Genomic DNA, 16,571 nt, shown 5'->3' with positions numbered 1-16,571 from the left:
GCGCCGCACGTAGCAATGCCGCACATGCACTGTACATAGCGGTTTGCCACCGGCGCTGCTCCAGCGCTGTATGGACGGTGCTGGGATCCCTCCATCGCCACTACAGCCACTAACAGAGGATCCCGGCACCGTCCGTACGGCGCTGGAGTGCCGCCGGTGGCAAACCGCTATGTACAGGGCATATGCGCCGTTGCTACGTAGGGCGCATGCGTTGCACATAGTGACGCCGCACATGCGCCCTACGTAGGGACGCCCTGCCCCATGTGTCTCAACGCCTTTGTTCGCTCCTGACCAGGTGGGGGAGCTGCTGCTGAGGAGGGAGGGTGGCAGTGTGGCCGCCCACTCTCCTCCTGGTCTCCTCCCCCGGGGCGGGCCTGACCCTGGGGCGGAGCTGCAGCCGGGCACAAGCACAGCAGCTGAGGCGAAACTCCTTGTGCAGAGCCAGGCCTCTGATGAATTGCATCCGGTGCCACGTCCCCCACCCCACGCTATATCTCTGGGTTTTTAAGCAGAGGTTGGATGGCCATCTGTCATGGAGATTCCTGCACTGCAGGGGGTTGGGGTCCCTTCCAACTCTACAGTTCTGTGATTCCTCACTTACTGTTTATCCTAGGGATGGCCATTTCCCATGTTAGCTAAAGATGGAGTCTCCATATTCAGAGGAAGCATGGCCCTGAATTCTCTTTGTTGAGGAGCAAAAATATAGGTGGGCTGTTATGCTGGTGGAGTTGCGCACTGTGGAAAACTGTAGTAGAAATGGCTCTGAGCTGTTATAGGCAGGGCCAGATTTAGGTTTGATGAGGCCCTAAGCTACTGAAGGTAATGGGGCCCTTTATATGTCCAACTGCCCTTTGTCAACAACAAATTGTCACTGTTTTTTGCGTTGAATATATGCTATATGGTGATTTATGGACCTAATGGGTATGCAGGATTTATTTTATTTGTTTTTTATCTTATATTTTCTAAATGTACATCCAGTTTTTTTTCCTTTAATTTTTTTGGGGGGGCTCCCAAGAGAGTGGGGCCCTAAGCTATAGCTTGTTTAGCTTATATGTAAATCCCACACTGGTTGTTTGACTACACCTTCCATAAGCACCAGCCAACATGATGATCCCATCAGGGAGATTGGCAGTTCAGTACCAAAATATCTGGAGGGCCCCATGTTGGCTACCCTTGCCTTAGAGGCACAAGATAGATTGGATTCTGCTGGCTCTATTCAGAGTTACCACTGAGGAGACTGAATCAATCGATGACCCACTTGCCTTTGACAGATTCAGCACAGAAAGTTTTCCCTCAGGGTGTAATCTAAAAGTCATCACATTTAAGAGGTACCTTGCTGTTGATTTCAAAAATGGATTGCAATGCTGGAATCACTGTAGCTTTTGAAAGAGACAACCAGTGGGATGTTTCTAGCCCTTTGATGAAAACAAAACTACAGATTTCAGTTTCCAGTAATTTTTGGGTTGTTTTTTTTTAAGGAAAGCATTGTCCAGAAATTTTTATTGGCTGAATTTGGCTGTGTCAGGTAAACAGAACACAAACTGTCACCGTTGTTATGATGACGCAAACCAGCAATGTCAGGAGCAGCGCAATGAGGCAACATCGCGAGTGTTTCCTTTCTCTCTCTTTCTTTTTCAGCAGGGTGTCATATCCTGGTGTGTACACATCTTCCAACCAGTATTGCAGGTCGTTTGGGTTTTCCTGCAAGAAAATTGACTGGGTTCTTTCTTGTGCATAGACAATAAACAACAACATCATCATGCAGTTGAATATATTTTGGCTACCACCAAAAAATGAACTATGGCCACCCCGGTTATGTCCAAGGGCTTCTGACCTGCAACATTTCAGACGCTTCCACTTAGTAGCATGAGGGCTAGATGGGGGGTGGGCACACCTCCATACCTTAAAAGGTGCACAGCGGACTCAGTGTGATTTACTAATTTACATACTTGTGAAACTTTAGAATCCTGTCTTTGGCATGGAAGCTTAATGGAGCAACAATAAACAATTTAGAAAGAATGAAAACACACAGACTTGCATTCTGGCTTTTTGTCCTGTCGATAGAAATTTATTCCATTCACAGAACTACCCCTCCCATAAGTGCAACTTTCCTTCCATGAATGGAAGTGCTTTCCATTCACAGAGCCAAAAGTTAGGATCTGGGCTCCTGCAAGCAGTCCCAAAGCTTAGTGCTCCCTTTGATCTGTGCAGTACCCAATTTCCCCAGGTACTTAAATGTCCAGTATCTGTGGCACAAATAAAACAGTGCGGTTCTGGGGTTGCCAACCTTTTGGGGCCCATGCTTATATTTGCAAGCCAGAGAAAGTCTTGCTGGCATTACCCCAACCTATTGACTTGGCTGAAACAGAATGCTTCTTTCATGTCTAATTTCTGCCGGGGGAGAGGACATGTGGGAATCAGGGAAGAAGAAGAGTTTGGATTTGATATCCCACTTTATCACTACCCTGAGGAGTCTCAAAGCGGCTAACATTCTCCTTTCCATTCCTCCCCCACAACAAACACTCTGTGAGGTGAGTGGGGCTGAGAGACTTCAAAGAAGTGTGACTAGCCCAAGGTCACCCAGCAGCTCAATGTGGAGGAGCGGAGACGCGAACCCGGTTACCCAGATTATGAGTCTACCGCTCTTAACCACTACACCACACCGGCGCTCTATGGGTGCATGGGTGTCTATCGGCATCACATTCCTGACCCCTATAATTTTTTTGTGGGGGCAGATGCGATTTTGTGGAATTGTACCTTTAGACAGTGGGACCCAGGTGGCGCTGTGGGTTAAACCACAGAGTCTAGGGCTTGCCGATCAGAAGGTCGGCAGTTCGAATCCCTGCGACGGGGTGAGCTCCCATTGCTCAGTCCCAGCTCCTGACCACCTAGCAGTTCAAAAGCACGTCAAAGTGCAAGTAGATAAATAGGGACCACTCCGGCGGGAAGGTAAATGGCATTTCCATGTGCTGCTCTGGTTCGCCAGAAGTGGGTTTGTCATGCTGGCCACATGACCCAGAAGCTGTCTGCGGACAACGCTGGCTCCCTTGTCCTATAGAGCGAGATGAGCGCCACAACCCCAGAGTCGGACACGACTGGACCTAATGGTCAGGGGTCCCCTTTACCTTTACCTTACCTTTAGATAGTGAGCCAGGCTAGAGTTTAAGGAATGTCTGTCGTAGTCTTGAACAGTCCAGGATGGGTATTTTTTCCCTTCCTTCCAGCTATCATCAGGGAAGGCCTCGCTGTAAAGAGGATTTCTTTTGATGGTTGATTTCAAGGTGATTGGTGTAATGTGTTTTCCGAGGGATTTATCTATCACTGAGGGATGGGGCTCACTCACTTCCACGATAGGCTGCTCACGTAAATTTTTCTTTTCTCTGGAAGATAACGCGTACGAAAAGGATGAAGGCTGTCATCAACATTTACCTAAGAGCATATTATTTCAAAGACTTCCTCTGGAGCTTAACAAAGCCCTTTACAGTAATTGTCAGCTAATCCTCATAGCTTTGAAAATCTTCTATGGAGAGGAACAGTCCTCTTTGTTCTTGTAATATGGTCAAATTACTATAAGAATCTGAAAAGTTCTTTAGCAACTTGTTCACAGGAAAGGCTTGACTAAGATTCAACGATTATTCATGGAATTCAGATATAGATGAATAAAAAGCAACTTGATGCCAAAACACATTATTTTAAAGCAGCAATTTACCTACACATGCGGCCAATATTTCCTTATTCATCATCACCAAAGCTAGAGAGTTCCGATTACTTTTCACCCTGGAAGTGGAATGCCAATTCAAAGTTCCCAGTTCAAAATCCAAAACTTTAGCCAGGTATCATTAATTTCACAAAAGACAATGGTTATTACACGTTAATAAGTGGAACTACAGGTTTCCTGCAGACTATCAGCATTTTGCAGCAGAGATTCAAGCTCTTGCCAGGAATTTAGCTTTGCAGAGTTAACGTATCTTAAAGCATATTATTGTCCTAGAACACCGAATCTGCTTAAACAAACAGATAAACTTAATTTTTTGTGGTTAGGGAAGTGATGAGGAAATGTGCTGAAAAGTGTGGACCGAACAAACGATGGGCATGAACGTATATAAACACCCCACAAGCAAATCAGAAATACGGCTGAATGTTCATTGCTGTGCAACCTCCCCATGTAAAAATAAGAACAAATGCTCCACTAAACATAGTCTAATGTTCACGGGGGGGGGGGGGGCTTTGTGCAAATCAGATCAGGATGAATGCTTAATTAACAGGTCGCCTGAAGTAGCCTGCAGATTGAGAAGATACTTTTGGATTTATTTATTTTTTGCCAAAGTGAAAGAGGGAAGCAACCCACAGTAGGAGCCCAAAGGAAGCAGGAAGGGTGGAAATGGGTGAACAAGCTGGCTGAGTGATGGGCTGACTGCAGTGCCAGATTTACGTATAAGCTAAACAAGCTATAGCCGAGGGGCCCACTCTCTTGGGGGGCCCAAAAAAAATTTAAAGGAAAAAGAACTGGATGTACATTTAGAAAATATAAGATAAAACAAATAAAATAAAACCTACTTGCAGCAACAGTGTTTTGTGTTGTGTAGGCTCCTGTGATGTAAGTAATGGGCCCCGCCTGCTAGCCTGCTCCCTAAAATATCACTGGTTTGCTCATTTCTATAATAGCAGGGGTGTCCAAACTTTTTTCAAAGAGGTCCAGATTTGATGAAGTGAACATGCTTGATGGCCGACCAAAGTTGTTGGGCTTTTTTTTACAGTTGAAGTTGTTGACCACCTTTTAGGATTTTACCTCAGGAAATAAGCTGCAGCAGGGGCCAGATTAAACCGACCGGTGGGCCAGATTTTGGACTTGCCTGATATTTAGGGGGCCTGCATTCTGCATGGACTGGTTCCATGGCAACATGTGCAAATGGCTTTGGATACCTATTAAGGTCTATAAATGACCATATAGCATATATTCAACACAAAAAACAGCGGCAATTTGTTGTTGACAAAGGACAGCTGGACATAGAAAGGGCCCCATTACCTTCAGTAGCTTAGGGCCTCATCAAACCTAAATCCGACACTGGCTGACTGCCTCAATTGCTCTGTCTCCCTTGTCCTCTCAGTTGTGGGATAAGACGGCAAAGAAATCAGGGAGGTGAATCTGCTGGCTGATGCTCCCATCTTCAAGAGAGGCTGAGATATCCCTGTCAGGACCACTTGCTGCTTTTCCTATCCTTTCCTATGAGAGGGTGGCACACTGTTTCAGCTGGCATGCTTTTCTGGTCTGAAGGAAAGGGATTTCCTTGTGTAGTAGCCTGCCTGACGCAGCAGCTGAACTCCCTCTTATTTATTATCTGATCATTTCATAAAATTTATACACTGCCTGATTGTAAAACAGGCACACCTCAAATCAGTTTAAAGGTAAAGGTAGAGGACCCCTGACTGTTAAGTCATGAACGACTCTGGGGTTGTGGTGCTCATCTCGCTTTACTGGCCAAGGGAGCCGTTTGTCCACAGACGGCTTCTGGGTCATGTGGCCAGCATGACTAAGCCGCTTCTGGCGGACCAGAGCAGCGCACGGAAACGCCGTTTACCTTCCCGCCAAAGCGGTACCTATTTATCTACTTGCACTTTGATGTGCTTTCGAACTGCTAGGTTGGCAGGAGCTGGGACTGAACAATAGGAGCTCACCCCATCACGGGGATTTGAACCGCCGACCTTCCGATCAACAAGCCCAAGGCTCAGCGCCACCCTTCAGTTTACTGTTGGGTAAATGGCGCATTGCATTACTGTGACTAGACTCCAGTAATTACAGGGGTCTCCCCACCAACACTCGATTTCACTATGGTACGCCACTGTTGTTCTGAACAAATTTGGGAATTTAGCCTTTCTTGGAGGGCACAGGAGGAGATGCATTGCAGATAAACGCTACGTGAATCGATTATCATGTATACGTAAGCAATTTCAGTTGGATGGCGCTTAAAAGGATGTCTTAGTTTCCAGTCCTTCCTTAACCTTTTGTTTGTTCTGAAAAAAGCAGTCTCTCTTTCCATTCCTTCTTGCGTATGGGGAATATTTGCTATGTCCTTTCTTGTGGTATATTGCCTTTGTAAATAATGCCTGAATTGGGCTTCCGCCAATAACAGTGCAAAGAGTGGAATTAAATTCCAAATATAGTGGTACCTCGCTAGACGAATGCCTCACTAGACGAAAAACTCGCTAGACGAAAGGCATTCACTAACGAAAGGGTGACTCACAAGACGAATTTCCCTATGGCCGTGACTCGCAAAATGAAAACGTTTTGCGATTCCCCCCCCCCCGTCAAACCGTGCTTCCTCCAACCGTGCTTCGCAAGACGAAATTTTCGCTATACGACAGCACTCGCAGAACGAATTAATTTCGTCTTGCGAGGCACCACTGTACATTATTACTACCTACTTTTCGTACTTGACGGAGGATGCAAATTTCTCTCATTATTTGTTCATAGTACTAAGCCTCGGTGCCAGTTATACAGTACTTGATTAATGGATGCCAGGAGCCTAATTTCTTTACTTTTTATAATATTTTTGTTGGAAAAAATTCAACATAAAATACAAAAATCAACCTAATTTACAAAACAGGATAAATTAAAAAAAAAGAGAAAGGGAGATAAAATAACTATTGGGCCCTTTAATATATTCATATTTATATATACACAATCATTTATCTACACGCAGAGAAGCAGACCTTCCCATCTCCCACCTAAGAACCTACTTCTTCTCCCAGTCTCTCAATCTGGGAGAGCTTTTTCTACCCTGTCTTTCATGCAGAGACTCCTTTGACTGTCCTCTTCTTGTGTATGCCATCCTCAGTCCAAAGTAAATATATTTGTTTATATTTGGAAGCCATCTCTCTCTCTCTCTCTCTCTCTCTCTCTCTCTCTCTCTCTCCTCCTGTGAGGGTCAATATTTTCATAAGGAGCAAACAATAATTGGACCAAGTGCAGATTCCCACCTGGGTGTTTGCATCAAACAATTGTTGCTGTTGATGATACTGGCACAGGTGCATCTGGAAGTGGGTGAAATTGGAAAACTGACGGATCTGGATTCTGATAGATCTCCGGTCGAAGCACCCAGAGTAGAAAGCACCTTTTCCTCTTTCCTACGTGTAAACTCACAAAATGTTGACTTCCTGACAAGGTTCACGGTTTCCAAGCAGAAGCCACGACCGTGAACTGCGAACCTGTGCCATCGTGCATCAGGCAAACCCCTCATTCCCTTTCTCCTTGCTTCAAAAGCAGAAAACAAAATCAGTTGTGCAATACGCTCCACAAGATTTTCCCAGGCGCAAGTCATGGTTTAAAAAGCAAGACAAGCAGGAAAAGAATGCTTCTTCCAATGAGCAGCGTCTCTCAGAGCCAATCAGATGAAGAAGCGAGGCAGCCAATCATAGGAAGAATAAAGTAGACTATCTGGGAAGATACTTGCGTACTAGATGGAATTTTGATTGTTCACCATTAAAGGGAAAGGCTGCAGGTACACACACCATGCTTGCAAAGCAGAGAAAAAGATGTAATCAAATGCGAAATAATTGCTGTCTGTTTTCTGATTGTAGCCACAGAGATTGCAAGGAAATCGTTATAAGAAACCCTGTGCAGGAGGATTCTGGCATTCACACCCTTTTCACATGCCTAAGTTGCCAAGTCTGTTTTAGAGCTCTAAAATTATCCTTGGCTACTGCTAGAGAGTGAATCGATCTGCAGTGCCCGCCAGCTGCAGTTTTAGCTCCTGTCGGTTTCCATATGCCACTTCTGAGCCCTGACATATCCTCCGATCAGATTATCTTGCATGTCTTTTGTGAATCGTATTTTGCCCCCTCGAGCTTTCATGAGCCTAATTGAAATGGCACCACCGCAATAGCTTATCCTGTGTGTGCGCGTGTGCCTGTCTTCGTTTCATCGTCCTATTATGTATTTAAAGTTCTTCAGAGATGCTAATGATGTCTCAGGCTTGCTAACTGGATGTGGAAAAGAAGGGCTATTTTACTACTGGTGCTATTTGGGTGGGGTGGGAGATGGATGTGGAAAAAGGCATAAAAATAATGTGATCTGAATGGGATGGTTATTTTGAAAAGTGTTGGAGGGGAGAAGAAAATCAGATATCAGAATGTACTCTTAAGAGACAATGTGCAGTGGTGTTGGTACAGTGGTACCTCAGGTTACAGACGTTTCAGGTTACAGATGCTTCAGGTTACAGACTCGGCTAACCCAGAAATAGTACCTCAGTTTAAGAAATTTACCTCAGGATGAGAACAAATGGTGCGGCGGTGGCAGCAGGAGGCCCCATTAGCTAAAGTGGTACCTCAGGTGAAGAACAGTTTCAGGTTAAGAACGGTCCTCCAGAACGAATTAAGTTCTTAAACCAAGGTACCACTGCACACTCTTGGGTCACAGATGTGCTCCCACATACCACTGGGGATGGCCATTAGAGGGATCATTTATTCAGTGACAGATCGCATATTCTGTACACAAAAGGTCCCCGGTTCAATCCTTGTCGTCTCAGGTAGCAGGTAATAGGATGACTCCTGGGTCCTGAGACCCTTGAATACTAGTAGCAGTTAGAGTAGACAGCAAGGCTGGGCTATATATTGATATATCGTCAAAAAACCACCGTGAAGTCCATATCGTGATATCGGTTTCATATTTTTTGACCTGGCGATATATCACGAATCAAGATGTGTGTATGTGCTATGCAAAACTCACAATGGGGGAAAAGCCATGAAACCAGCCAATGCCTCTTCATAGCTCCATCCTTATTTCAGACATTGTGGTGTATATATATTGTGATGTTGAGCTGGTGATACATCACTATGTTGAAAACCAGGTGTCCCACAGCCCAAATAGACAGTGCTGAGTTAGAGAGACAATTGGCCTGTATAAGGCATCACCCCCGTTAAAGAGGAGTAGCCAAAGTGGTGCCTGGCAGATGATGTTGGACTACAATTCCTATTATCCTGGACTACAGACCATTCTGTCCATAGCTGATGGAAGTTGGAGTCCAACCACATCTGAAGAGAATTACATTGGCTGCCCTATAGCACGATGAATTAGTGCCGGAGTTTGAAATTTCTTGTGGAATTGGGAGAGCAATTGCTAGAAGAACTAAACTTTTTCGTAGGCCATGGGTAGCATCTGGCGTTGCAGAAATGCCTGGCCTTCTGTGACCTTCCAGATGCATCTGTCTGGCTGCAGTTAGAAGCAGAACGCCGGATTGCATGGAGATGATTCAGCAGGGCAGGTCTTGTCTTAAAATATTTAAATTAGTTTCAGTTCAGCCACTTTTGGGGGGTGGGTAGGTCACATTCAGTAATGGTTTTTCTCCCCCATTGGTCCTTACTGATGGTGATGTCTGAGAACTTAGATGTACACCCAGATCTCATTTTTTATCATCACCATGAACAACATTGTTCAAGTATGCGCACTTGGCTTTGTAGAGTGGTTCAGGCAACTGCACCTCCAAGCACATGTGGTCCAAAAGCAAAGACAGATTAGAAAGTAGTATAATTGCCACCCCCCAGGCCATGTGACTTGGTCCACAGGTTGTAAAACCGGCTGGTGTGTCCAAGCATAAGGGGAAGCATTGTAAGAAGATCAGCCTTACAGTCAGCCCTCGCTGTGACTACTACAGAGGTTAAATCTAGGGAGGGAGGGAGGGAGGGAGGGAGGGAGGAAGCCTAAGAGTTTATTTGCATCATAAAACCCTCCACATGGAATTCTGATTGCTTACCATTAAAGGGAAAGCCTGCAGGAAATTGTTTTCTGGAACCTGAGGATCAGAGACGACCTCTAACCAACGCCAGTGCTGTCAAGTATCCTGTTTTCCCCGGGATTCTCCCTTATTTTAAGCAGTTTCCTGCTGCTCTCCCTTATTTTTTATTTCCCTTAAATTTCCCGTTTTTAATGGAAGCAGCTCCTCCCCTGCTGGCCAGGGACTGGGTGGGAAGACCTCGCCTACTTGGAGAGAGAAGCCTCAGCCCTCAAAGCAAGTGGGAGCCATTTCCCGTGCTTACAGGGGGGTGTATTCCTCCCCCTGCATCAGCCCCTATCCGTTGATGCCGAGCCCCTCAGCCGGCCAATAGGGTTAGCTGGCGGGCGGAGCCTGGCTGCCTTTGAACAGCTGCTGCTTCCTGTCCTGTTTTGATGGGATCAGACAAGAAGACGATGGGGCTCCATTGCGCGGAGCACATGGCTGCCCTCCTCTTTGCTGGCTGCCCTCCTCTTTGCTCCGCTCCGAGCCCGAGCCCGCTTGGAGTTTACATTGCTGCACCCACTTTTGCTTCTGGCTCCGCCCACCACTGACATGTGACTGTCCCCGGGATAGATGAGACTGCTGATCCCTTATTTTCAAATCCGAAACTTGACAGCTATGACCAACGCATGCCTGCTTTTTGCAGTGCACCCGTAGGTTCACACACAACCCTCTTACATCCTGATCCTACAAATTTTCCTGGAAGTTCGTGTGTTTAATGGGACTTATTGCCTAGAGAGAGCAGGGGCGTCGCTGGGGAGGGGCGGTAGGGGCGGTACGCCCCCAGTGACAGGGTGACAAGCGGCGGGTGGGGGTGACAAGCGGCGGCCCCTCCCACCACTCCCACGCGCCGCCGCTCCCTCCGTCACCCCAGGAGCAGCAGCACTGCACGGATGGGGTGCTCACTCAGCTGAGCGAGCACCCTGTCCGTGCAGTGCTGCTCCTCCCAGGGTGACCGGTGGTGCGTGGGGTGTGGTGGGAGGGGCCGCCGCATGTCACCCCCAAGCACCGCCGCTCGCTCCATCACCGTGGGAGCAGCAGCGTACAGTGTGTGCGGTGCTGCTGCTCCCGGGGCGAAGGAACGAATGGCAGCACGTGGGGTAACAAGCGGCGGCCTCTCCCACCACTCCCACGCGCCGCTGCTCCGCTCCCTGCCCGCTGGGCTCAGGGAGCGGAGCCCGGGGGAAAGGACAGGGGCAGGCCAGCTGGCCCAACCCCTCTCCTTTCCCCGGGACGGCTCCGCTCACGGAGTGCAGCAGGAGAGGGGCGGGCCAACTGGCCCGCGCGGAGGCGTTGTTCCGTGCACATGCATCATGACATCATGCGCACAGAGCGACGCCCCGCCCCCATGGGTGCCGCTGGGCTTGCCACCCCCGGCAGCCCAGCGGCTAGCTACGCGCCTGAGAGAGAGCCATCTTATTTCGGCAATCCTGACTGCTGCTTTAGTTCAGCTTTCCATTTGTGCTGGGTAATTCAGTTGCCCTGGTTGGTTCGTGCCAGTCTGCATGGTATGGTTCAATGTGCTTTTTTACTGTAGGGATAACCTGCGAGAAAATTTACTGAGTATATAAGCAACACACACAACTGCTAGGTTGTACCATATATTTAGTGCTTTACTTAAGTCTTGTCTTCTTCTTGTGGCAAAGGACTTGTTTGGTATTGTAGCAGATCCATTCCCTGCTCCGAGCTAGTATTTCCAAATTAATCACATGCTAGTCCATCCCTGGACATAGAATACCCTCCAATATTTCTCCTATGAAAATAGGGTATCCTATTCAATCATCATCTTATTTATACCCCATCTATCTGCCCCAGCCACTCTTCCAACATACATAAAAATACAATAAAACATTAAGCATTAAAAAAAAAAAACATTCCCTATACAGGGCTGCCTTCAGATGTCTTCTAAAGGTTGTACTGTATATAGTTCCAGGTGTTGGCCTGCCGTAGTCGAAACAAAATAATCCCCCCCCCTCCCAGTAGCACCTTAGAGACCAACTAAGTTTGTTCTTGGTATGAGCTTTCGTGTGCATGCACACTTCTTCAGATACACTGAAACAGAAGTCACCAGACCCTTATATATAGTGAGAGAGTGGGGAGGGGTATTACTCAGAAGGGTGGTGGGAATGGGTGATTGGCTGATGGGTGTGGTAAACCTGTTGACGACTGTTAACAACTGCAATTGGTCTAACAGGAAAAAGCAAGGGGTGAGATGGCTAAAAATAGCTTTGTCATGTATAATGAGATAAGAATCCAATGTCTCTATTCAGACCAGGTCTCTCCATGGTTTTAAGTATGGTAATAAGTTGCAATCCAGCAACTTCTGTTTCCAGTCTATTTCTGAAATTCTTTTGTATAGGTGTTAGTTATTATCTCCTTGGTTTGGAGGAGTCGCATAACTCCATACTCTCTGTTATGTATTGAAGTTCTCACCCTAGGCCACTAGGGGTGTGCGTATATAGTTCATACTGCTGCAGTTTTCACTCAGGTCCGCATATGCAAATGAAGGATTGTAAACTGACGTTCAGGGATTGGGTAACTGCAGAAAGTTGTTACTGTTGCTTTGTAGCTGAGTTCTATATAAGCAGGTTGCTGAGCCCTTCAGCTCAGTTCTGTTCCAACCTGAGAATAAACAAGAGCTGTTTGGAAATCACTGTCGCTGTGTGGACCCATGACTTAACACTCTCCTCCATTTCCCCAATGAAAATAGGGATGTCGTAAGGAAAAATGGGACATTCTGGGATCAAATCGGGAACTGGGACGGCTTCTGTAAATCCAGGAGTGTCCATGGAAAATGGGGGCACTTGGAGGGTTTGAATAGCCTAGACTAGAAGCACAAAGGTCAGATTCTAAGATTTTTGTGTGTGGCTGCTTGCCAGGAAAGAGCCTGAACATCCCATCTGTTAAGATTAATCTGCAGCCATGGTCTTATTAGTAAGAGTCTCACACCCTCCAATTACAACGCTATTGTGGTGTGGACCTGAGAGAGCTGGGCACAAGTTCAGTTTGAGCTTGGAATTTTGTTGGGTGGCCATAAGTAAAATGACTAGCTTTCGGGTTCAGTTTGCCACCTGCAGCATGGTGATGAGACAGGTTTGCTTCTTACGGGTTTCATGTGGATGAACAAAGGGTGTATAATGTGTTTATTAGGGAAAGGGGAAGGTTAATCTGAATGATCTCTCAGTAAAGGTCATGACAATCTCACAAACGCAGCACGGAGGCAGCGAGTCCTAAGAAGCAAGTGTTTGTTAAAATAAAATGAATTCCAGGGCTGGGAATTTAGGTTGCTTTCAGGGTTTAATGACTTCAGGAACCTGGAGGTCACTCACATCTCTTCTGAAAAGGAACACGAACCCCCCCCCCTCCTATTCCGGTCTTAACTAACCCTTAACCTCATTAGGCCTTTCGTCCTAAAACAAAACATGCTATTCATCAAGCGTTCGCTCAACACAGTGTGTACATCATGTTTATTTTGATATCTGGAACATGTTAAGACAGATGCAGTTCTCCTTATTTTTTTATCGTTAAAACAGGGGGGGGGGTTAACCATTAAGGCGGCAATCTCAAACATAATTATTTCCAAGCAAAACTTGCTGAAATCGGTCAGACTCGTTCCTAAGTCAGCATGGATAAGATCAGGCTGTAAGTTTGGGCCTATCAAGGAATGTGTTTCTGTTTAATTTTACATTTCAATAAGACGTTCTCCCAGAAAGTTGTCTGAAGGTTTAAAATATAGGGTTTCTTTTAATGCCCCGTCTCTCTCTTTCTCTCTCTCTCTTTCTCTTTGCCAGGTTGGACCATATTTTCTGCTGCTTTTTAAAAAAGGAAACTCTTCAGAGCCCTGACAGACAAACCTGGGAGTCTTTATTGATCTGCATTATGAGGTACCAAACACATACACTGGGAAGGTGGGGAAGGGAGAGAAATATATCCAAATATTTTATGTAACAGTTGCTGAAAATCAAATTTTATTAAGGGTTGTCTACATGTGTGAACCAAGGACGTGTGGTGGCTGTGGGAAAAGCATTTAAAGTCTCTTCTAGATGGCTTCCAGCGCATAGAAGGCCATGTGCAAGATTTGGCACAGTGTCCTTATGACACAAGCAAGATAAGCTGAGCTAGTGTTTAAAGAGTATGTGTTCTATCCAGTGCCAGATTTACGTATAAGCTAAATAAGCTATAGCTTAGGGTCCCACTCTCTTGGGGGCCCCCAAAAAAATTTAAAGGGAAAAAAACTGGATGTACATTTCCAAAATATAAGATAAAAAAACAAATAAAATAGAACCTACTTACGGCAACAGTGTTTTGTGTTGTGTGGGCTCCTATGATGTAAGTAATGGGCCCCACCTGCTAGCCTGCTCCCTAAAATATCACTGGTTTGTTCATTTCTATATATAGGGTGCCTACATTCTGCATGTGCAAATGGCTTTAGATACCTATTAGGTCCATAAATTACCATATAGCATATATTCAACAACAACAACAAAACACCAACAATTGTTGTTGACAAAGGACAGCTGGACATATAAAGGGCTCCATTACCTTGAGTAGCTTAGGGCCTCATTCAACCTAATGTAAATCCGGCCCTAGTTCTATCCCACACAACATCTCTGTCACAACCTTCATAATTAAAGGTTCCTTCCAGACGTTTCTTTTGTGGGTGAGATTCAATTGCATACCAGTAAATTCAAGTTGCATAACACATTTGCATGCCTGCATGCCCCCAATTGGATTTTCGGCTGTACGAAAAGTGATGGGGAGCTGCACTGGAAAAAGTTGGGTAACAATTGCTTAGTGTGACATTGTACAAGCTCCCTGCTCAAGATGAATGCTCAATAATCTGCCGGTATCATAAAACCTCCTTGCAAATTTGTGCAAGTAATTCAGGATGAATGCTCGATAAACAGCATATAGGGAAGAGACCAGAGAGGACTGGTAATTGTTTTGAAGTGGTACCAACTGATCAATGGTGGCCAGCTTTCATTGTAAAGCTGTATTTCTCTCCCACGGTGACAGCAGTCACGAAATTAGAAGACGCCTGCTTCTTGGGAGAAAAGCAATGACAAACCTAGACAGCATCTTAAAAAGCAAAGACATCACCTTGCCGACAAAGGTCCGTGTAGTTAAAGCTATGGTTTTCCCAGTAGTAATGTACGGAAGTGAGAGCTGGACCATCAAGAAGGCTGATCGCCGAAGAATTGATGCTTTTGAATTATGGTGCTGGAGGAGACTCTTGAGAGTCCCATAGACTGCAAGAAGATCAAACCTATCCATTCTCAAGGAAATCGGCCCAGAGTGCTCACTAGAAGGACAGATCCTGAAGTTGAGGCTCCAGTACTTTGGCCACCTCATGAGAAGAGAAGACTCCCTGGAAAAGACCCTGATGTTGGGAAAGATGGAGGGCACAAGGAGAAGGGGACGACAGAGGATGAGATGGTTGGACAGTGTTCTCGAAGCTACTAACATGAGTTTGGCCAAACTGCGGGAGGCAGTGAAGGATAGGCGTGCCTGGCGTCAGGGGCGTCGCTGGGGAGGGGCGGTGGGGGCGGTACGCCCCCAGTGACAGGGTGAGCAGCGGTGGGGGGGGTGACAAGCGGCGGCCCCCCACCACTCCCACGCGCCGCCGCTCCCTCCGTCACCCCGGGAGCAGCAGCACACGGATGGGGTGCTTCCGCCGCTTTTTTTCGGCGGGGGGGGTCAACCAGCGAGGGGGGGTGTCAAACTTGTCACCCCTCCTCGCTTGTCACCCCCCTGCCGAAAAAAAGCCTCGGGAAGGGGGAAATCCCCCTTTCTGCATACACGTGCATCGTGCCCCTCCCCCAGGGGGGTGCCTCTGCGCTGCCGCCGCCCCCAGCAGCGCAGAGGCTAGCGACGCCACTGCCTGGCGTGCTCTGGTCCATGGGGTCACGAAGAGTCGGACACGACTGAACAACAACAACAACAATTTCTTTTCCCCCCCTTATTTTGCTTCCTTTAGGTTGTTTGGTTTGACTGTGAAGCCCTCCAGTTATGATGCCATATGACAATATCTACTAAAAACATGTAACTATCATGCCAGCAAAAATGAATTAAAAATATCAAACCACTTAGTCTAAAGCACAGGAGCAAAGCTAAGTCAAGGATGTTGCCAAGATGGGATATAGGGCAACAACAAACTATTGCATTAGTAGAGGTGAGTCTGGTACTCTAGCTACTTACCTGCGAATAGACTCTGTTGTGCCATTGCTGTTGCCCAGGAAAATGTGCGTCTGGAAAACTTGCTAGCCAGGTTTGTAAAAAGATGGAGGTTTTTGCTAAGGATTTCACGTCTAGCTGCAGGAATTTATCGGGGTGGTTGTTGTGGCAGTGCAGAGAGATCCATGTTTCTCTGTTACATATTGGTGAAAGCAAGTGGCTCTTCCCCGGAGCAGCTCCCATCTTCTATAATTAATTAAGTGAACAAGGATATTGCCTTTCTCCTACCTGAAACTGGAGCTGACTGAGGTTCAGGCAGATATATTTCCTATTGTCTGCACATGAAAATGAGCAACACTGCTGCTCCCTTTAAAAGGATTAGCCAATGTTTTCAAGAGCTGGTCTGAAGTGAAAGGAAAGCTCTTAAATGTGTCCATTAAATGTGACAATCAGTGGACCGGATGCCCGAGATGTCTGAGTGCAGCAAAAGTTGCAGAAGTGGGGATGTCTGCAGCCAAGTATGCATAAAAATGACACCAGAGCTTGCAATGTAAAGTAGCTTAAAGAAACCAATCCCAACTTCATTGCTGCTGCAGCATTTCAGATGTCTATTGAAAACACTCTTGA

At 46.4% G+C, this 16,571-nt stretch overlaps 1 protein-coding gene across 1 annotated transcript; it reads right to left on the bottom strand.

Moving 5' to 3' along the window:
• Positions 1–1,483: 1,483 nt before the first annotated feature.
• Positions 1,484–16,131, bottom strand: MINAR2 (membrane integral NOTCH2 associated receptor 2). The gene is given in 4 exon segments (XM_033164775.1): positions 1,484–1,701; positions 3,137–3,412; positions 15,969–16,110; positions 16,112–16,131. Coding segments are annotated over 4 exon segments (618 nt in total). The 3' UTR covers positions 1,484–1,521.
• Between the last annotated feature and the right edge of the window lie 440 nt (positions 16,132–16,571).

The sequence above is a fragment of the Lacerta agilis genome, chromosome 11, assembly GCF_009819535.1.
Source record: "Lacerta agilis isolate rLacAgi1 chromosome 11, rLacAgi1.pri, whole genome shotgun sequence".
Taxonomy (NCBI): Eukaryota; Metazoa; Chordata; class Lepidosauria; order Squamata; family Lacertidae; genus Lacerta; species Lacerta agilis.
Note: the sequence above shows the minus strand (reverse complement) of the source record. Positions and strands in the feature narration are given on the sequence as shown.